Source organism: Oncorhynchus mykiss, chromosome 24 (assembly GCF_013265735.2).
Source record: "Oncorhynchus mykiss isolate Arlee chromosome 24, USDA_OmykA_1.1, whole genome shotgun sequence".
Lineage (NCBI taxonomy): Eukaryota > Metazoa > Chordata > Actinopteri > Salmoniformes > Salmonidae > Oncorhynchus > Oncorhynchus mykiss.
Window position 1 is genome coordinate 12,397,805 of NC_048588.1, and position 23,680 is coordinate 12,421,484.

General features: G+C 41.8%; 1 protein-coding gene across 1 annotated transcript; it reads right to left on the bottom strand.

The window, feature by feature from the left end:
• Nucleotides 1-8,178: 8,178 nt before the first annotated feature.
• Nucleotides 8,179-22,177, bottom strand: LOC110503765 (succinate dehydrogenase [ubiquinone] cytochrome b small subunit B, mitochondrial). The gene is made up of 4 exons (XM_021582280.2): nucleotides 22,048-22,177; nucleotides 21,045-21,155; nucleotides 13,724-13,874; nucleotides 8,179-10,278 (listed from the first exon to the last, which is right to left on the bottom strand). The coding sequence occupies exons 1-4, from the start codon at nucleotides 22,094-22,096 to the stop codon at nucleotides 10,113-10,115; spliced, it is 477 nt and encodes a 158-aa protein (XP_021437955.1). The 5' UTR covers nucleotides 22,097-22,177; the 3' UTR covers nucleotides 8,179-10,112.
• Between the last annotated feature and the right edge of the window lie 1,503 nt (nucleotides 22,178-23,680).

Consider the following 23,680-nt stretch of genomic DNA (forward strand, 5'->3'; position numbering starts at 1 on the left):
TTCACTCAGGACAGGTTATAGCCAAGACTTAATCAATATTTTGTGTTGTCTCATATATTGATATAGCCTCTGCATGATGGGGTTGTGCAATGCAAATTGCCATAAGAGTGGAATTCAGTAATACAACAGTCAAAATGAGAAATATAAGACCTGCAGTCCGTGCTCTCAAATATTGGGAAAAGGTGTGATTCATTAGGTCACATGATGTGCAGAGTAGCCCCATGCGGTTATAAAAATAAATTATGCAATTATAAGGCCATTAAATAACACACAACAGCATGGCATATTTAGATAGCGGAATATGCCTAGCCTAAATCACATTTACTTTCTATTTTTCAGCTCAAGTGTTTATTCTAGACAAGGCTCTTCTGTGTCTTTATTGTATCATTCTCACACAAGTCCTTTGCTGAAGGCCCAAGCCTATACTACGCCATCTACTGGTATAACATTGTTATTGAATGCCGTTCTAAAACAAGCTCTAGACTTTTACTTTGGAAATGAAATGGAAGCTGCAAAACAATTCTAACGTCTGGGCTAGAGTTGCTTGATTGACTAGATAACTTTGGTTCATGCCCTTTGCAGGTGCCACATTACTGACAAAAGTTTGTACATATGAAAAATACCTGTAACCGAGTAAAGGGAGACGTAAAGTAAGAACTTAATGTGAAAATGTTCGTTCATTTTACGTGTACGTTTCATGTTTCATGCATGGCTTTTCTTACGATCCTAACAATTTGCATATGGGTTTTCTTACGATCCTAACGACACGTACCTTCAACCTTTTTGGCAGCTATCTCGACCCATAAATATTTCTACAATGGTTCGGTCAAAACAAGCATTGTGATTGGTTGAGACGCGTTCTAAGCCAAACTAAAAAGCATGTTTCGCATGGGTAAGCCTATGACTCAAAAATTGGAATCTTGTTTTCTGTTCCATCTGAGAAATCCCTGCTCATCCACTGCCCCATCAGCCCAGCCAGCCAATTCATTAACTTGATCTCCACTGTAAAAGGCATCTAGACATTATTTCCCCTTGCTTTTAGCCTACCATTTTGTTTGTAACAATGGGGGTTTGTACACTGAACAAAAATATAAACACAACATAAAGTGTTGGTCCCATGGTTCATGAGCTGAAATATAAGATCCCAGAAATTATCCAAATGTACAAAGAGCTAATTTCTCTCAAATGTTGTGTGCAAATTTGTTTACATCCCTGTTAGTGTGCATTTTTCCTTTGCCAAGATAATCAACCCACCTGACAGGTGTGGCATATCATGGTCTTGATTAAACAGCATGATCATTACATCCCACACCTGGTGCTGGGGGCAATAAAAGGCCACTGTTTTGAGGGAGTGTGCAATTGGCATGCTGACTGGAGGAATGTCCACCAGAGCTGCTGCCAGAGCATTTAATGTTCATTTCTCTACCGCCTCCAACATCATTTTAGAGAATTTGGTCATGCGTAAAACCGGCCTCACAACCCCAGGCAACGTGTATGGCATAGTGTGGGTGATCGGTTTGCTGGTGTTAACATTGTGAACAGTGTGCCCCATGGTGGGGGTTGGGTTATGGTATGGGCAGGCCTAAGCTATGGATAATAAACACTAATTTTATCAATGGAAATTTTAACGCACAGAGATACCATGACGAGATCCTGAGGCCCCTTGTTGTGCCATTTATCTACTGCCATCACCTCATGTTTCAGCCTGATAATACATGGCCCCATGTCGCAAAGATCTGTACACAATACCTGGAAGCTGAAAATATCTCAGTACTTTCATGGCCTGCATACTCTGCAGATATGTCACCCGTTGAGCATGTTTGAGATGCTCTGGATTGACGTGTATGACAGCGTGTTCCAGTTCCCGTTAATATCAAGCAATTTCGCAAAGCCATTGAAGAGGAGTGGGACAACATTCCACAGGCCACAATCAACAGGCTGATCAACTCTATGCGAAGGAGATGTGTTGCTCTGCATGAGGCAAGTGGTGGTCACTCCAGATACTGACTGGTTTTCTGATTATGCCCATACTTTTTTTTAAAGGTATATGTGACCAACAGATGCATATCTGTATTCTCAGTCATGAGAAATCCATAGATAAGTGCCTAATTAATTTCAATTGACTGATTTCCTTAACTGTAACTCAGTAAAATCTTTGAAATTGTTGTATGTTGCGTTTTATATTTATGTTCAGTATACAAACGTTGCTGTCTGTTACTCGACATTTGCAACATACTTTCAATATTGAAATTCGATCTGGAAAAACGTTTTGCCTGCGCTGCAGACGTCTATATCGGTCTGCTAATACAAGACTATTAAAGGCCCATGGCACTACTTTTGTGAATTTAACTGTGTAGTTGGCTAGCGCCTCTGAACAGTGTCCTGAAGAGAGAGCACGTTTTCTATGCCAGGCGAAATCGTGCATCATTAGCTCGTTATGGATGTTTTAAAAACATCTTAAATTGAATGCAAATGCCGCTACTTTGCCGATAATCTGGATGCACTGTAAATGAGCTGTAGTTGGCTAGTTTGCAAGCAAGGGATAAGAAAGTTGCCAGCCAGTATGACAATAGAACATTTCGAACGAACGACTGGGTCGTGTATCTGGCAACCGAACGGCTTGGGTAGCAACCCTAGATTTGTGTCTGGACAATATCTCATGGAAGGATGAAATCATATGAATACATTTAAAGCTGTTAACCTGTTGTATGAAAGTTAATGCCCTCAATTGGTGTTTAGAGGATACTGTATATTGGCGCAGTTTGCTGGCCCGAGACGAACACCCATGCCAATATCCTCCTGACACTGATTTCTCAGTCATTGTCATTTTATTAATATGTTGCACTACTTTAGGACTGATGCCCAACTGAGCATTCTACTCAATGCATCCTCATTGTGCGGTGATTTGTCTAAAGTGCATTACTGTGGCTTGAAAATACTATGAAATTTAGGAAAACCTTGTAATTTGGATTTTGCCACATTGACTTTAGGTACAGTATAACGTTAGCTACCTTAGCATTAGCAGTGCTAGATATTTGTTTTACAAACTTTGCAAGCTAATGGCAAAATTGCCACCTGTCTAAAGTACATTTGACAACATGATGGCGAAGTTGTTTCCTACTAAATGGAAATATATTATTGATCCACAAATGTAGTCGGAGTCTCCCTATGGAGGGTGTGACGCAATGGCGAAGCCTCCGGAGGCATGCAGGAGCCAAATTTAGCTCCATATTGCATCGCAGGGCGTCTCCCAAATTGTGTTACATTGCGGAGGGCTCCATATTTAAGCAATAAGGCCTGAGGGGGTGTGGTATATGGCCAATATACTACAGCTAAGGGTGTGCCTGGATACAGCCCTTAGCTGTGGTATATTGGCCATACGGTGCCTTCGGAAAGGATTCAGACCTGGATTTTTTAAAACATTGTTATGTTACAACTTTATTCTAAAATAGATTCAATTGTTTTTTCACCTCAATCTACACACAATATCCCATAATTACAACGCAAAAACAGGTTTAGACATTTTTGCTAATTTACTAAAAATAAAAAAATATCACATTTACATAAGTATTCAGACCATTTCTCAGTACTTTGTTGAAGCAACTTAGGGCAAAGATTATAGCATCAAGTCTTCTTGGGTATGACGCTACAAGCTTGGCACACCTGTATTTGGTGAGGTTCTCCCATTCTTTGCAGATCCTCTGTCAGGTTGGATGGGGAGAGTTGCTGCACAGCTATTTTTAGGTCTCTCCAGAGATGTTCGATCGGGTTCAAGTCCGGGCTCTGGCTGAGCCACTCAACAACCTTCAGAGACTTGTCCCAAAGCCACTCCTGGTTTGTTTTGGCTGTGCTTAGGGTCGTTGTCCTGTTGGAAGGTGAACCTTCACCCCAGGCTGAGGTCCTGAGCACTCTGGAGCAGGTTTTCATCAAGGATCTTTACTTTGCTCTGTTCATCTTTCCCTCGATCCTGACTAGTCTCGCAGTCCCTGCCGCTGAAAAACATCCCCACAGCATGATGCTGCCACCACCATGCTTCACTGTGGGGATGGTGCCAGGTTTCCTCCAATCTTGGTTTCATCAGACCAGAGAATCTTGTTTCTCATAGTCTGAGAGTCCTTTAGGTGCCTTTTGGCAAACTTCAAGCGGGCTGTCATGTGCCTTTTACTGAGGAGTGACTTCCGTCTGGCCACTCTACCATAAAGGCCTGATCGGTGGAGTGCTGCAGAGATGGTTGTCCTTCTGGAAGGTTCTCCCATCTCCACAGAGGAACTCAGTCAGTGACCACCCGATTGCTCAGTTATTGAGCACTCCCTTTTACCCTCTGCTCTAGGAAGAGTCTTGGTGGTTCCAAACTTCTTCCATTTGAGAATTATGAAGGCCACTGTGTTCTTGGGGACCTTCAATGCTGCAGAAATGTTGGTACCCTTCCTCAGATCTGTGCCTCGACACAATCGGACCTCTACAGACAATTCCTTCGACCTCATGACTTGGTTTTTTCTGACATGCACTGTCAACTGTGGGACCTTATATAGACCGGTGTGTGCCGTTCCAAATCCTGTCTAATCAATTGAATTTACCACCGGTGGACTTCAATCAAGTTGTAGAAACATCTCAAGGATGATCAATGGAAACAGGAAGCACCTGAGCTCAATTTCGAGTCTCATAGCGAGGGGTTTGAACACTTTCTGTTTTTTTTTTAATACATTTGCAAACATTTCTAAACTTGTTTCCGCTTTGTCATTATGGGGTATTGTGTGTAGATTGCTGAGGATGTTTTTTAATTTTTTTAATCCATTTTAGAATTTTAGTTGAGTTTGCGGTAGTAGGCAAGGAGGACATTATTTTTTCAAGGTAAAGTGGTGCTTTGAAAGGTTGACTTAACTTGTTTTTTTATATCCACATGTGTAAACTACTGATTTTAAATGGGAATTATGTCCATAGCTTTCTCAGACAGAGATTTCACCCTCTGCTCCTTGTGTCTTTGTGTTTTCTTCATGTTGTCTGTGTGGACTGATTCCTTGTTATGTCAAAAATAAAGGTAATATACATTTCTTACAAGTCATGTGGATCGTCTTACCTAGACCGTGTGCTTTTTAGGTCCAGCTTAAATAATAGAATGTTAATGTAACTGTCCAGAGAAAGTCTCACGTTCTGTTAACTCATACCCAAATAATGTTGTTGACTCATCCTATACTTGTATTTGTGGCAAAGCATAAATTGGAGAAAAAAAACACTTCAAAAAACACACCTCAGACTTGTATCTCAAACAGAACATTTTAAAAATACTTGCTACTTCCTCTTAGAGGATGATGCCATCAGATGCTGTATATAATAATCAGATGGTCTTGTCTTCGCCCTAATAATGGGAGTAATTGTCCCAAAGGCGGGAAGGCAGGCGGTCTGCTTATTGCCTATGTGGATAGATTGACGGGAGTGGACCTTCTCGCTTTGCCTCTTTCTCTCTCACCCACACCTTAATTACCATTATTTTGAAGGAAAACTATTTCACTCATATTGTAATTAATTATAGGTCATATCGCACAAATCTGTAAACACTGAACAGTTACTTTTAAAACATATACACTGAGTATACCAAACATTAGGAACACCTTCCTAATATTGAGTAATATTGAGCACTCCCTTTTACCCTCAAAATATCCTCAATTCGTCAGGCATGGACTCTTCAAGGTGTCAAGTGTTCCACAGGGATGCTGACCCATGTTGACTCCAATGCTTCCCACAGTTTTGTAAAGTTGGCTGGATGTCCTTTGGGTGGTGGACCATTCTTGATACACACGGGACTGTTGAGTGTGGAAAAACTCAAAGCGTTGCAGTCCTTGACACAAACTGGTGTGCCTGGCACCTACTACCAGTGCTGGAAAAAGTACCCAATTGCCATTCTTGAATAAAAGTAGATACCATAATAGAAAATGACTCAAATAAAAGTCAGAGAGTAAAATACTACTTGAGTAAAAGTCAAAGTATTTCCTTTTAAATATACTTAAGTATCAAAAGTAAATGTAATTGCTAAAATATACTTAAGTATCAGAAGTCACGTCACATGCGCCGAATACAACAGGTATAGACTTTAGTCACATGTTTACTTACAAGCCCTTAACCAACAATGCAGTTTGAAGAAAATCCCAAAAAATGTAACAGCTAAGAATAACAAATAATTAAAGAGCAGCAGTAAATAACAATAGCAGGACTATATACTATACAGGGGGTACTGGTACAGAGTCATTGTGTCAATGTGCGAGGGACACCGGTGTCGAAGTATTTATGTACATGTAGGTAGAGTTATTAAAGCGGCTATGCATAGATAATAACAGAGTAGTAGTAGCAGCAGCATGGGGGGGGGGGGGGGGGGGGGGGCAATGAAAATAGTCTGGGTAGTCATTTGATTAGCTGTTCAGGAGTCTTATGGCTTGGGGGTAGAAGCCTCTTGGACCTAGACTTGGTGCTCAGGTACTGCTTGCCGTGCGGTAGCAGAGGGAGCAGTCTGACTAGGGTGGCTGGAGTCTTTGACAATTTTTAGTGCTTTCCTCTGACAACGCCTGGTATTGAAGTCCTGGATGGTAGGAAGCTTGGCTCCGGTGATCTACTGGGCTATACACACTGCCCTCTGTAGTGCCTTGCGGTCGAAGCCTGAGCAGTTGCCATACCAGGCAGTGATGCAACCTGTCAGGATGCTCTCGATGGTGCAGCTGTAAAACCTTTTGAGGATCTCGGGATCCATGCCAAATATTTTCAGTTTCCTGAGGGGGAATATGTTTTGTCGTTGCAGAGGGAGGTGTTTAGTCCCAGGGTCCTTAGCCTAGTGTTTAGCTTTGAGTGCACTATGGTGTTGAACACTGAGCGGTAGTCAATGAAGAGCATTCTTACATATGTGTTCCTTTTGTCCAGGTGGGAAAGGGCAGTGTGGAGTGCAATAAAGATTGCATCATCTGTGGATCTGTTGGTGAGGAATGCAAATTGGAGTGGGTTTCTGGGATAATGCTGTTGATGTGAGCCATGACCAGCCTTTCAAAGCATTTCATGGCTACAGAGGTGAGTGCTACGGGTTGGTAGTCATTTAGGCAGGTTACCTTAGTGTACTTGGGCACAGGCACTATAGTGGTCTGCTTGAAACATGTTGGTATTACAGACTCGGACAGGGAGAGGTTGAAAATGTCAGTGAAGACACTTGCCAGTTGGTCAGCGCATGCTCAGAGTACACGTCCTGGTAATCCGTCTGGCCCAGCGGCCTTGTGAATGTTGACCTGTTTAAAGTTCTTACATCGGCTGCGGAGAGCGTGATCACACAGTCGTTCAGAACAGCTGATGCTCTCATGCATGTTTCAGTGTTACTCGCCTCGAAGCAACCATAGGAGTTATTTAGCTCGTCTGGTAGGCTCGTGTCACTGGGCAGCTCTCAACTGTGCTTCTCTTTGTAGTCTGTAACAGTTTGCAAGCCCTGCCACATCCGACAAGTGTCGGAGCCGGTGTAGTACGATTCGATCCTAGACCTGTATTGACGCTTTCCCTGTTTGATGGTTCATCAGAGGGCATAGCGGGATTTCTTATAAGCTTCCGGGTTAGAGTCCCGTTCCTTGAAAGCGGCAGCTCTACTCTTTTAGCTCAGTGCGAATGTTGCCTGTAATCCATGGCTTCTGGTTGGGTCCATGGCTTCTGGTTTACAAATGGAAGCCGATTAGAGGCAGTAGAGATGACCAGGGATGTTATCTTGATAAGTGTGTGAATTTGACCATTTTAAGCATTCGAAATGAGTACTTTTGGGTGTCAGGGGAAAATGTATGGAGTAAAAAGTACATTATTTTCTTTAGGAATGTAGTGAAATGGAAGTAAAAGTTCAGTGTATATCAGTACTCAGTGTATATCAGTACTCAGTGTATAAAGTGAGTGACAAAAACATGCAAAAGTACTTTTGTATGTAAACTGCTGCAGGACATACAGCATTTCCCTTTGTTGAATGTATATCGTGTCTTGTTTTCTGGTTTCTAGATGATTGCCGGTTCAATATCCAATTCTATAGAAACAATGACATGCCCAGAGGACTTATATGGTGTGCTGTAAGAATTGGAACCAAAAAGGAGTTTCTGCCAAACCACTGGTAAGCATATAGATTTTGAATAGACATTTGCATTCATTTTGAAATGAACAGTGCTTACATCTACGTTACATGTAATGTATGGCTTTATTGTCCAGCTGAACTTCCCACAAAGCAACAAACACACACTGAAACGTTTCTTTAGCCTTTGGGTTGACAACTGAGTTGGGTTCAGCGGTTCAAGAAAAAACATCTGTGTTTCCCTTATGAGACAAGACCATTTCACAGTTTCTCCCAATTGAACACGACCCAGGTGTGATAATTACGGTACCTTCATACCAGCTGTTTGCACAAACACACTGACAAGACAAAGCTAACCCAAAAAAAACCTTCCCTATTTTCCTCCAGCAGCAATCTTTGACTGTTCACATGAGGCTGTGCTCTTAATGGAACAACTAACTGCAGATTTCAGTCAGGTCGGGTCCGTGCTACTTGAGGCTGGACCAGATGCAGAGCTCATGAAGTTAGGCACCTCCCTGAGGACTGAGTGTTTATATGGATTTACAAAATCCTGGAATATGACAGTTTATGGTACTTTTGTTAAGCAACTGAACTCATCAGCAGTGCATAGAAAGTTATTTTTTACAATGAGGGACCATTTGTGTTAATGCTTAAATACCCATTATAAACAGCTTATGATTGGTGACATGTATAAATCGAGACCAAATAAAAAGACAAAACAGTTGATTTTCCAAAGCAATTTAAGCTTTCAGACATGTGTAGTAGTAGGACCAAGACCTTCATGTTTCTTGGCTGTTTAACCAGGACAACTTCTACTTGTTTCAGCCGACACTCCCAACAGTACAAAATAAAACCATGCCATTTTGACCAAGTGCATGCACTCATGACTTAACTTCATATTTGATGCCAGCTGTACTTGACTTGTTGACGCTTAGCAACTGTTCATACAAATGATCAGATAAATGGAACATTTAATTCCTGCCAACATAACATTTATACACTAAGCAAGAGTGATGCCAGGCACAGCTGTGTAAGTAAATTATGCCCATTACTATAAAACCAGGATATTGTCATTTGACTGACAATAAACAGGGTTGGTACAAGTGGAAGCGCAATGGTGTACAGATCAGTATGCCTACTTTTCTACATGCTCAACCTGGGCTGTGCTCAGTGGGGTGAAATGTTTAGAACGTTGCAGTTAGAAATGTCATGAATAGAGCTGTGGTGATGCCCAATTCTGCATGACAAAATGCATACCTATCTGAACGTTTTCTAACATCACACCCTTTCTGAACAGACCCATAAAGTCCAGAACAGTATGGCTATGAGGTTTAAATACTGCTAGTGGTCACACCCATTTGCTCTTGTCAATCAAATCAGACTGCAAGGTCAACCATGTGTGGCACTAAGCTGACTGCAATGGTCTTGAAGGGCTTGAAGCTTGAAGCTGTTATTTACAGATTGGTGACGGACTCAAAACATACCACAAATAAGAATGCAATGTCTACATAATCTCTTCTGTACGAAATTAATTTGCCATAGTAGATCTGAAATTAAGGACAATCACAGGATACTTCCTCATTAGCATTACACAAAGTGTTTGGAATATAGCAGTTTGATAACAGGAGTGAACTCAGTGAGAGGAAGCTAGAAATGCATTGAATAAACCTGACAATTCCCTATTCTATCTACAAAATGCATTTCTATCGAAGCGTTCTGTAAAATTGCACCCTTTAACAGGCCCCAGGTAGAAGTTAACCGTATAACATTTCACTAAACGGCAGCATACACTGTGTGTGCATGTTTGATTGGGGTCAGAAGGACAACTTATATTTAGTTTAGTCCACATCATAAAATCAACAGGAGCAGATCATTAACAGGCCTGTTGAAGTACAACACAAACCTCAACATGAATTACAACACTTGTGAAATTATATATTTATAGAAATGTACATAATCCCTTGAATGTTTACAATCATATCAGAACAAGATGGCCGATGTCCCAGTGCCCACGCCCCCCCCATTCCAAACCTCAGTCCATTCATTTGCTCCATAATAGGGCCACCGCTTTACAAATGCCTACATCGTTGTAGTTGAAGTAGCAGAGACCGGCAAAGGTGACAGTTGACAACAGGAAGAGGCCTGCGTTGGCCATCTTGATCTTCGGTTCTCCATGAACATAGTCCGTTAAGACTTGTCCAATCCCCCTGGGGAGGTAAGACAATACAATAAATGTATGAGACTGCTTAGAACCACAATATTACTGAATAGCCAGTGATTTAGTGCTAAAAAAGGCTAAGTAACACCCCCTATACAATTTTTGGTAAACAAGGGCAAAATTAAAGTGGCTAATCATTTAACCATTGTTCTCAAATGTTTTGGGGCACTGAACAAATTCCAGGTCTGAGCACAAACTTAAAGAAAAGTCTGTGCAACTTTCAGCACGCGTATACTGTGAACACTGAGGCTGTGCCCGCTTTAAAATTACAGTTAAGTGGCCAAGTAGGCTACTTGATCATAATGTAGGCCTATCAGAGTTGCCTACCATCAAAAACAATGTAGAAAATGCATCCCATAACATTGAAATATGTTCTACCATTCAGCCTACAGTAGCAGCCAATGTGTAGTGTGCAATGTAGGCCTACATTCCATGAGACTTTTGGTTGAAAAAAAAAACACGCAGGGCTTGGCATGAACCTGTTTATCCACTTGTCCTTTAGACGAGGTGGCTTAAAATGTTGTTTGATGCAAGAAACCAGTGTTAAATAAAATGCATTATTCCCATACCATTATTACAGAGGAGCAGACAAATTATGCTAGCCTCTCTCGCTTTGATCTCAAAACAAGCGCACCTACTCATGACCGCTCATGCTGTAAACACAGTCCAGATATGGCAATGGACTATTTGCATGTAGGTCTACTGCAGCTCTAATTGTTTATGCAGCACCGGGCTAAGTAGCGCGTGTCAATGCAATAGAATCCTACTCGGATGCATTCTGCCTAAAACAATCTTTTGCATAGTTCATTTTGTTTCGGTGTGTTGCATTGAAAGTGGCTAATATTGCGTTGATTTGATCACAATTGCCACAGTAAAAGAGAAACGCTGATAGCGTTAACAGGGCAATAATTAGAGCAGCGGTTGAGTCAAAATGCATGCCGAGATCTACCGATTAGATAAAAAATAAAACAGGACTCAAAGCGTAAGCCTATGCAACTTTAACCAATTAAAAACAGTACTGTAGCAATTAGGTTTGTGCAGCAAGCTATAGGCCCAATACATTATCACTGCATATTGGCATTGCCAATGCATTGTTGTTCGGGACATTTTTTATTTATTTTTTTTAAATTGAGGTCGGCTATATGATCATTCCAATAATAGATCTGTTGCTGTATTACTTGAGGCACAGCTGAGTGCAGCTAATTTGCTTTTAATTTTACTCAGCTGATGGTGCCTGCATCTGATGGTCAGTCTCAGCGGACTGAGGGTCCGCCTCTCAACATCCCTCCGCTCTCCACTGACACTGACCAAAGGAACACAGCCTTCCAGCTGATGGCAAAAATCGAGTCGCACCGCATTATTTCTCATTGACAAATTCATGTTTTTACTCCTATGAAGACAAGGTTAAATATTCCTTCATTATAAAAAAAAAAAAGACATAAGCTGCTAATAGTAACAACACAAGCCTATAGATCTACTTTCCTACTGATTCATTACTGCAGCAGTGCTTGTTGTAGCGCTGAGTGGAAATAGGAAGAACATGCAAAGTGTTGAAAACAAAGTCCTGAGTAAGTACTTAAACATGAACTCACTCATAAAAACTGCTGTATTTGTTGACAGTCTCTCTAGTCATGGTTTTGAAGTCTCACAGTAACAACTTTGCGATAGCTTTTTTTAAATTTAATCCTGCTACGTTACTGCAGACGCGGTAATCTGATCCAGCCGATTGACCAGCGGTAGGCCTATAGTGCACTTGATTTGCTCTCTGAGCGAGCCGGAAAGGCAGAGTTTGTACCTTCAGACATGAAATGGTTCAAAATGGCAACATACCCTGCACGCAGGACAGCTGAATCGGGTGCACCTACCACCAACAGCCCGAGACCAAAAAAAATAAAGGAACACAAGGCTTTACCGGTGCTTTTTTTTTACAGAAATGTTTGGCAATCGAATAGGAATGCCTTGGAGATCAACCGGGCCATCACAATCAACCAGTTGGTGACCACTGCTCTACAAAGTTGAGTGTAGTTTAATCTCATGCTTCTCTCTGGTGGAGCTGCACAGCTTAGAGGGAACATTGGTGTTAACCCTCCTACGCCACTTGTCATAGCCATCCCGACAGGACAGTCCTGACTTCATTGGCTTCCCCAGGGTAATGTTTGAGAGAGGGAATTGGACAAATGCATCATTTGGATGGCTGAAGGCCCACCAGAGAACACACCAACAGCTCAAGGCACCATCATGTGATCTTAGTTAGGTTATTCTTTGTTTAGACTACAGGGTGGGGTGTCTGGTCCTGTTTATGTAGCCCATGTGAAATGGCTAGTTAGCAGTGCGCGCTAGTAGTGTTCAATCAATGACGTCGCTCTGAGATCTAGAAGTAGTCGTTTCCTTTGCTCTGCAAGGGCTGCGGCTTTTGTGGAGCGACAGTTAACGAGGCTTTGTGGGTGACTGTTGTTGATGTGTTCGGAGGGTCCCTGGTTCGAGCCCAGGCTGGGGTAAGGATAGGGACGGAAGCAATACAATTACATTGAGAACAAACAGAACTGTAAGCATTAAGGAATAAGGAATGGTGAAATCCTTGAATAGTGCCTAAAGAGAGATGTAAAAAAGATTGGCTTAGCAATGGTCTCGGAGGACAGAGCTTCGTAGGCGTGCTCAGTGTTCCTCAGTTAACTGGACAATGGTGGTATTTGATGACTCCAGCTCAAATAGCGGCACTCACACAGCCTTAGCAAGTAAGGCGACGTTAAATGGTATTGATCTCCTGGAACATATGTGGAACGCGGTTTTAAAAACGGCTGCATACTTCAAAAGTAGCACACATGACCAGCATTCTTAAGCGTCATCTTGATGTTCAAAAGAATATATATGAGCGTGCATTTCAACTCCTCAGTGACAAGTTTGACAATTAGCTGGTCTTCATTAGAGGGACATGCCTTGAGGATATCCAAGTACCCCAAACTAAAACCTAAGGAGTATTAACACCACACATGACTGGGATTTGTGCTTTAAACCTGCCACTTTCATTAGTCAGTGGTCTAGCAATGGCATAGTGCCCCAGGGCGACATTAAGCCCACCTCTTCAAAAATCAAAAAGCTCTCGTAAATGAAAGCAAAATAAATGCTAAGAACAAAATTGTTTTTGCATGAGCAGAAATGTAGTGCACATGGACTTGATTGGTTATCCCAACCACTTGCCTACTCTATTCACCATTGTCCTCCATAAAAGCTTCCGACTGTAGTCGCAACACAAGTACATTTCAAGCTGAAAAACTATGGTCTGAGCTTATTCGGAACATGTGCAATGATTTTGTCCGGAAATGATAGTTTTAGTGGAAATATGAAAGGAAAAACATTTAACCAGAATAAGGAAGAGACAGCTGGCCAGTGCCCTTTAAACCAATGAACATTTTTAGAGGGGAAACTTGTCTTACCAGTGGCCATGCAGGGTGAGGGCAGCAGCCAGCGAGTAGTCAACAGCAGGTCCGGGGAAGTAGTAGGCAGCAGGCCCCAAGGCCAGCAGCAGTACGCTCACCACACGCTCTCCTGTCCAATGCAGGGAGGCAGCTTTGGACACAGAGCCGGCTGCAAAAGGGCAAATAACAAAACATCCAATCATACATCCACATGCAGAACTAACCTCTGTGGAGAGAGAGAGGGTCATCATTTAAACAGACTCATCATTGAGGGGCGGCCGGTAGCCTAGTGGTTAGAGCGTTGGGCCATTAACCGAAAGGTTGCTGGATTGAATCCCCGAGCTGACACGGTAAAAATCTGGCGTTCTGCCGCTGAACAAGGCAGGTAAAGGCCTACTATAAATCTAACATGTTTTTAGCACATAGACAAACCTAATTGTTTCTGTTAGCCTAAAGATGTCCCCAGGCACCCTCATTTGTTGACTTCTGTGATCGAAAAAGCCTTGGTTTCATGCATGTCAACATCAGAAGCCTCCTCCCTAAGTTTGTTTTACTCACTGCTTTAGCACACTCTGCTAACCCTGATGTCCTTGCCGTGTCTGAATCCTGGCTCAGGAAGGCCACCAAAAATTCTGAGATTTCCATACCCAACTATAACATTTTTCCGTCAAGATAGAACTGCCAAAGGGGGAGGAGTTGCAGTCTACTGCAGAGATAGCCTGCAAAGTAATGTCATACTTTCCAGGTCCATACCCAAACAGTTCGAACTACTAATTTTGAAAATTACTCTCCAGAAATAAGTCTCTCACTGTTGCCGCCAGCTGTACATAGTCTATCAGTAAATAGCCCACCCATTTTTACCTACCTTATCCCCATACTGTTTTTATTTATTTACTTTTCTGCTCACCAATATCTCTACCTGTACATGACCATCTGATCATTTATCACTCCAGTGTTAGTAATCTGCAAAATTGTAATTATTCGCCTAACTCATGTCTTTTGCACACAATGTATATAGACTCCCCTTTTTTTTCTACTGTGTTATTGACTTGTTAATTGTTTACTCCATGTGTAACTCTGTGTTGTCTGTTCACACTGCTATGCTTTATCTTGGCCAGGTCGCAGTTGCAAATGAGAACTTGTTCTCAACTAGCCTACCTGGTTAAATAAAGGTGAAATAAAAAAATAAAAAATGATCCCAGTCAGTTGAAGTTGATATATCTTTCAGGTTCTATTATACACACCAGCGGAGATTGCAGAGGGGAGGATGGCTCATAATAAATAGGTGGAATAGAGCAAATGGAATCAAACACCTGGAAACCATGTGATGTATTTGATACCATTCCACTGATTCCGCTCCAGCCATTACCACGAGCCCGTCCTCCTCAATTAAGGTGCCACCAACCGCCCGTGGCCAGCTGTTGCTTAGGTTCTCAAGTTTCACAGTTCAAACATCATGCAATGTGTTGGCTAACCTAAATAATGGATGTTATTGTACTAAAACACCATTTAGTCCCCTCAAACAGTGTGCCGTGACCAACTAACCTCTTTCACAGGTCAGTGAACCTGTTAAATGTCACTGGCCTGCCACTTGGGGAACTAATTATGTACCAACTATTGATGCACGATATATCGGTGAACATATCTGAATCGGCCAATATTAGCTAAAAATGCCAACAGCGACATCAGCACGATGTCTAGTTTAACACCGATGTGCAAAACTGACGTGCATACCTATAAATGTAGGTACATTACGTAATGACGCCATGGAAAAATGTTGCGCTACACAAATCAAACGTTGTCACATGCGCCGAATACAACAAGTGTAGACCTTACCATGAAATGCTTACTTACAAGCCCTTAATCAACAGTGCAGTTCAAGAAGAGTTAAGAAAATATTAACCAAATAAACTAAAGTATATAGAGGGGATACCGGTGTCAGTGTGCGGGGGTACATGTTAGTTGTGGTAATTTGTACTAGAGGTCGACCGATTAATCAGCGCCGATTTAAGATTTCATAACAATCGGTATTTGGCCTTTTTGGATGACGATTACATTGCAATCCACGAGGAAACTGCGTGGTAGGCTGACCACCTGTTACGAGTGCAGCGTCAAAAGGACCTTGTGGCTGCAAGGAGCCAATTTAAGTTGCTAGCTAGCATTGATTGTTTTTTTATAAGATAAGTTTAATCTTCACATAATCACTAGTTAACCTAGTAGTATCATCAACTAGCTTGTCCTGCGTTGCATATAATCAATGCGGTGCCTGTTAATTTATCATCGAACCACAGCCTACTTCGCCAAACGGGTGATGATTTAACAAAAGCGCAATCTTTGCACAAATGTACCTAACCATAAACATCAATGCCTTTCTTAAAATCAATATACAGAAGTATATATATTTTTTTAAACCTGCATATTTAGTTAAGAAATTCATGTTAGCAGGCAATATTAACAAGGGAATTTGTCACTTCTCTTGCTTTCAGTGCAAGCAGAGTCAGGGTATATGCAACAGTTTGGGCCGCCTGCCAAACGGTGAACTCATTTGCCAGAATTTTACACAATTATGACATAACATTGAAGGTTGTGTAATGTAACAGCAATATTTAGACTTATGGATGCCACTCATTCGATAAAATATGGAATGGTTCCGTATTTTGCTGAAAGAATAAACGTTTTGTTTTCGAAATGGTAGTTTCCAGATTTTACCATATTAATGACCAAAGGCTCGTATGTGTTTTATTATAATTAAGTCTATGATTTGATATAGCAGTCTGATTGAGCAGTGATATGCTTACGAGCCTGCTCCTGCCTTCATTCAAACAGCATTTTACTGCGTTTGCCAGCAGCTCTTAACAATGCTTAAAGCACAGAGCTGTTTGACTTCATGCCTATCAACTCCCGAGGCTGGCAATACTATAGTGCTATTAGAACATCCAATAGTCAAAGGTACAGTGCCTTGCGAAAGTATTCGGCCCCCTTGAACTTTGCGACCTTTTGCCACATTTCAGGCTTCAAACATAAAGATATAAAACTATTTTTTTGTGAAGAATCAACATCAAGTGGGACACAATCATGAAGTGGAACAACATTTATTGGATATTTCAAACTTTAACAAATCAAAAACTGAAAAATTGGGCGTGCAAAATTATTCAGCCCCCTTAAGTTAATACTTTGTAGCGCCACCTTTTGCTGCGATTACAGCTGTAAGTCGCTTGGGGTATGTCTCTATATCACTTTTGCACATCGAGAGACTGACATTTTTTCCCATTCCTCCTTGCAAAACAGCTCGAGCTCAGTGAGGTTGGATGGAGAACATTTGTGAACAGCAGTTTTCAGTTCTTTCCACAGATTCTCGATTGGATTCAGGTCTGGACTTTGACTTGGCCATTCTAACACCTGGATATGTTTATTTTTGAACCATTCCATTGTAGATTTTGCTTTATGTTTTGGATCATTGTCTTGTTGGAAGACAAATCTCCATCCCAGTCTCAGGTCTTTTGCAGACTCCATCAGGTTTTCTTCCAGAATGGTCCTGTATTTGGCTCCATCCATCTTCCCATCAATTTTAACCATCTTCCCTGTCCCTGCTGAAGAAAAGCAGGCCCAAACCATGATGCTGCCACCACCATGTTTGACAGTGGGGATGGTGTGTTCAGCTGTGTTGCTTTTACGCCAAACATAACGTTTTGCATTGTTGCCAAAAAGTTACATTTTGGTTTCATCTGACCAGAGCACCTTCTTCCACATGTTTGGTGTGTCTCCCAGGTGGCTTGTGGCAAACTTTAAACAACACTTTATGGATATCTTTAAGAAATGGCTTTCTTCTTGCCACTCTTCCATAAAGGCCAGATTTGTGCAATATACGACTGATTGTTGTCCTATGGACAGAGTCTCCCACCTCAGCTGTAGATCTCTGCAGTTCATCCAGAGTGATCATGGGCCTCTTGGCTGCATCTCTGATCAGTCTTCTCCTTGTATGAGCTGAAAGTTTAGAGGGACGGCCAGGTCTTGGTAGATTTGCAGTGGTCTGATACTCCTTCCATTTCAATATTATCGCTTGCACAGTGCTCCTTGGGATGTTTAAAGCTTGGGAAATCTTTTTGTATCCAAATCCGGCTTCAAACTTCTTCACAACAGTATCTCGGACCTGCCTGGTGTGTTCCTTGTTCTTCATGATGCTCTCTGCGCTTTTAACGGACCTCTGAGACTATCACAGTGCAGGTGCATTTATACGGAGACTTGATTACACACAGGTGGATTGTATTTATCATCATTAGTCATTTAGGTCAACATTGGATCATTCAGAGATCCTGACTGAACTTCTGGAGAGAGTTTGCTGCACTGAAAGTAAAGGGGCTGAATAATTTTGCACGGCCAATTTTTCAGTTTTTGATTTGTTAAAAAAGTTAATATCCAATAAATGTCATTCCACTTCATGATTGTGTCCCACTTGTTGTTGATTCTTCACAAAAAAAAAATACAGTTTTATATCTTGATGTTTGAAGCCTGAAATGTGGCAAAAGGTCGCAAAGTTCAAGGGGGCCGAATACTTTCGCAAGGCACTGTAGGTCCTGGATTGCAGGAAGCTTGGCCCCAGTGATGTACTGGGCCGTACTCACTACCCTCTGTAGCTCCTTACGGTCAGATGCCGAGCAGCTGCCATACCAGGCGTTGATGCAACCAGTCAAGATGCTCTAGATGGTGCAGCTATTTAACTTTGAGGATCTGGGGACCCATGCCAAATCTTTTCAGTCCCCTGTGGGGTAAAAGGTTTTGTCGTACCCTTTTCACGACAGTCTTGGTGTGTTTGGACCATGATAGTTCATTGGTGATGTGGACACCAAGGAGCTTGAAAGTCTCGACCCGCTCCACTACAGTCCCGTTGCTGTGAATGGGGGCGTGTTCGGCCCTCCTTTTCCTTTTCCTGTAGTCCACGATAATCTCCTTTGTCTTGCTCACGTTGAGGGAGAGGTTGTCGTCCTGGCACCACACTGTCAGGTCTCTGACCTCCTCCCTATCAGCTGTCTCATCGTTGTCGGGGATCAGGCCTACCACTGCTGTGTCGTCGGCAAACTTAATGATAGTGTTGGAGTCGTGTTTGGCAATGCAGTTGTGGTTGAATAGGGAGTACAGGAGGGGAGTAAGTACACACCCCTGAGGGGACCCAGTGTTGAGGATCAGTGTGGCAGATGTGTTGTTGCCTACACTTACCACCTGGGGGAGGCCCGTCAGGAAGTCCAGGATCCAGTTGCAGAGGGAGGTGTTTAGTCCCAGGGTCCTTAGCTTAGTGATGAGCTTCATGGGCACTATGGTGTTGAATGCTGAGCTGTAGGCAATGAACAGCATTCTCTCACAGGTGTTCCTTTTGTTCAGGTGGGAAAGGGCAGTGTGGAGTGTGATTGAGGTTGGGGCGGAATGCAAATTGGAGTGGGCCTAGGGCATCCGGGTGGATGCTGTTGTGAGACATGACCAGCCTTTCAAAGCACTTCATGTCTACCAACGTGAGTGCTACGGGCTAGTAATCATTTAGGCAGGTTACCGTCGCTTCCTTGGGCACAGGGACTATGGTGGTCTGCTTGAAACATGTAGGTATTAGAGAGGTTGAAAATGTCAGTGAAGACATTTGCCAGTTGGTCCGCACATGCTTTGAGTACACGCCCTGATCGTCCATCTGGCCCTGTGGCCTTGTGAATGCTGACCTGTTTAAAGGTCTTGCTCACATAGGCCATCCAGAACATAGGTCATCCAGAACAGCCGGTGCTCCTGTGCATGCTTCCATTGTCTCGCTGAAAGCTTTCCTAACCTAACCCACAAGGTCTGCGGTGTGGACCGAGCAGTCATTTGAAAGAGTAAGAACATTTCAGCGAGACAACTCAAAGGAGAAATCCATTAACGCCAAGACAATGGAATTCATTGCCCTTGACAATCAACCGTTCTCTGTCGTGGGTGATGTTGGCTTTCGCCGACTGGTCGAGCACCGGTACACACTAACAAGTGCGCTATTTTTTAGATGTTGCCCTACGGGAGCTACACAGTAAAAGCGTCACTGCTATTAGCGTCACGACTGACATTTGGACCAGCGATATCAGCCCCATGAGCATGCTGAGTCTGACAGCACAGTGGGTCATCGAGGATTTCGTGCTGAGGAAAGTACTGAGAACATGTTTGAAACTTGAACACACTAGTTAGCTCCATTTGACCAACTGACTTGAGAAATAAGCTCCTCAACTGCCCCTGCAGCAGACGTGATACCCTCCGTCATGGGATTGAAACGTCTGCTCAACAAAACTGCCCACACAGGCTGTGAACAATTGATTCCATGCTCGATGCTATGTACAAGGACCGCTACTTCAATGCAGACAAGAAACAGGGTTTACGTGAAATGTTACATACACAGCTGGACAAGATGAAAAAAGACTGACTGTGTGCACCGAGGAAGAGGCGCCACGGACAGAGATGAAACTTCACTGTTTGACATGCATGATGAAATCCTGGTTGAGAATGAAACGACAGAATAGAACAGTAAGTAAGTGAAAGAAATAGGTTTTGATTATGTTTTACTGGTAATGGGGACATATGTAAATGCTAACAAAATAACTTTTTGGTCAGTGTGGTGTGTGTAACCTTTATTTCATCTAGGCAAGTTAGTTAAGAACAAATTCTTATTTACAGTGATGGCCTACCTGGCCAAACCCGGATGACGTTGGGCCAATTTGTGCGCCGCCCTATGGGACTCCCAATCAAGGCCAGATGTGATACAGCCCGAATTCGAACCAGGGACTATAGTGACGCCTCTTGCACTGAGATGCAGTGCCTTAGACCACTGCATCCATGTGTTAACTATTTAACCGTACTAGAATGCTTAAAAGGCCGCTAAAATAATAAATATCAGTATCGTTTTTTTTGGCAACTAAAATATTGGATATTGGTCAAAAATGTCATATCGGTGCATCACTAGTACCAACCACACAAACAACATGCCAGTGGTGACATCACTAACCGGCTCCCTGACAAATGACTTAAACCCCCCCCCCCCCCTCTCTCAAGTCCTTCTTACATGACACAATTCAGTGTACAAGAGAAAGGAAGAAAATACTTGAATCCCCTTAGGTGTAGGGCTGTAGGCTCTAATCATAATGTAGGCCTACCACTCACCTTACATAACATGTAGCCTAACCTGAACATTGATTACTTTAAGGAGTCATAAAAATCACAAAAACACAATGGCCACAGTGTTCTGATAAGACTGGTATTCCTCTTAGGCAACACATAATCTTTGAGTGCTACAGGCAAACTGTAGGCTATCAGCAAAACTCTTATCGTGGGAACAACAAACCCCGGAGAGATGAGGATCCATGAATCCTAGCTGTCAACAGGTAGGACCGGTCTTGGTCCTTTTGCTGTGTGACCAAGGGTCGTGCGAGCAGAGAGCTGCGATAAAACAAAACTGTAGGGAGAAGACAAATCAGTGTCATGAACTATGACAATATTTCAACTAAATCACAATATTTACTGTTCAATTATAAGTAGGCTATAAAATAAGACAAAGCAACAAAAAACAATATGGCTTAAGCTATAATGTAATGTCAATTGTTCACACATGGCTCAGTTACAAAATGTGAATATTATTTCACATAGGCCTTTATAAATCAGAGGATGAGTCTTCCCTCAAGGAGTATCATGACAATAAACCATTCCATGCGTTGTGGTTGTCAGCAATCAGGGGTAGCCAATCTGGTTTATATGTGTTTTAGGGTAACTTGCTTGTGTGCATCTTGTCTTGGTAGTTTTTTAAAGTAGTGGATCTACAACTAGCAGTCACATAAGGTAATGGCAACTATTTGAGGAACTGAAGCATAGGCAGCCAATGACTGGATGAATTGGATTAATGCCACACTATGTGGGATTGATAGAGATTACAATAGCCTAAAATGTATATAGAATATTTTGTAAAGTGATAGATTATGTTAACCATAACCCTTAGTTCCTACCAAGCATGAGGCCTAAAACTGATGTGAAGTGTTTAGAATCGAGGTTGGTCATTTTAGCTGATTCAGGATACTTTACGAGATCCGTAAACGGATCTGATTCAATGCAGAGTGAAGCCGGATAGAGCGTTGTGCAAATAACCAAAAGATCACTGGTTCGAATCCCCGAGCCACTATGAACTTGAAAAGTCGTTGCTTTGCTCATCCATCAGCTATCATTAACGTTAGCTGGCTAGCTACTAGCAAGTTACGATATGTATGTACAACGTTACTTTGGACAAAAAAACGGTAATTATCAAGAACAACGATATGAAATACACACAATTGTGGAATTAACACAAAGACACTTACGTTTGCCACCTCTGTGGCAGACTGAACTTATCCTGACGATGGCCGCCATGACGATTACCCAACCAAGGTCACACAAATCTTACCCGGATGTAGTTGCTGTTTTGTCCACTGCTCCAAGAGTTTTTAAGCACTGGGTGATAGTCGACTGCGGATGCTTCTTCGTCTTCTTTGCATATGCCACATAAACTGCATTTTAATCCAAACAATTATGCAATGTTTTCTTGATCATGGTTTAATAGGCTTTTTCTAATAAATGTATAAGAAACATATGCATTTTTAGCAAACTTTATGGACAATGTTGATCTGCAAAAAGAGAAGACTGCACATTGCAATATGTTGACCACAAGGTCTGCATCTGGTCCCAGACACAACTCCTGTAGAAAGTCTGCATTCAAGTAAGATGATAAACACTTATACTACCTGAGGATAATACTAAACATGACTCCCGATATACATTTTGAATTCTGGATTTAATAAATAAGAACTAGGCTAAATCCTGTTTTACTAGACTATATCCCCGGGCAGTACTAATAATGAAGGAAGGTTTAAAAAAAATTTGCAATGGTCAATCTTAAAGTGGCAATCCTTAGTTGAAATGACAACAAAGCTAAATCCCTGCCTCGGTAAAAACCTTAGGGATGGGGCTAGAGATATTAACCACTCTCAAATTAATAGACAGAGCAAGGTTGCAAGGAGTGACCATCCATGATATCAAAGGTATAGTTTGAATTATGTTTTGAGGCTCTACAGTGTTTGATTACATTTACTTTGTTTACAAACATTGGAGTAAAACAAGTTCATTTTTTGGGTTCTGATGGGGTACAACAGTTGAACTAAGCTCAATAGGCATGTATAAATTATATTATTTAAAAAAAAATCGATGGATATACCACCGTACATCATTAATTTATAAATCCAAAAATGGATATAGCAACTGCAGATTACCCCTTTAATCTGAATAGATAGCAGTGATTATATTAAAGGGATGGTTCACCCAAATTACACAATGACATATTGGTTTCTTTACCATTTAAACAGTCTATGGATAAAGTACGACAGCAATCAATGCTTTGGTTTTGTTTACCTGGCCACTGTTTCAATAAAAAATAAAAGCATTTGTGGCACAAATCCAATGCAAGTCAATGGTACCTATTTTTGCATTTCCGTACTTCATATCAAAATCATCTATAAGTAACTTAATTGAGTTACACCAGAGGTTCCCAAACTTTTTATTGTCCCGCAACACTTCAAACATTCAACCTCCAGCTGCGTACCCCCTCTAGCATCAGGGTCAGCGCACTCTCAAATGTTGTTTTTTTGCAATCATTGTAAGCCTGCCACACACACATCATACAGAATCCATTTTGAGATACTTTAGGTTGGTGCGCGAAAATGCTGTGGTGTGAATACTTAACTAAAATTACTTTAAAGTACTACTTAAGTTGTTTTTTTGGCATATCTGTACTTTACTATTTATATTTTAGAAAATGTTTACTTTTACTTCACTACATTCCTAAAGGAAATAATGTACTTTTTACTCCATTCATTTTCCCTGACACCCAAAAAGTACTCATTTCGAATGCTTAAAATGGTCAAATTCACACACTTATCAAGATAACATCCCTGGTCATCT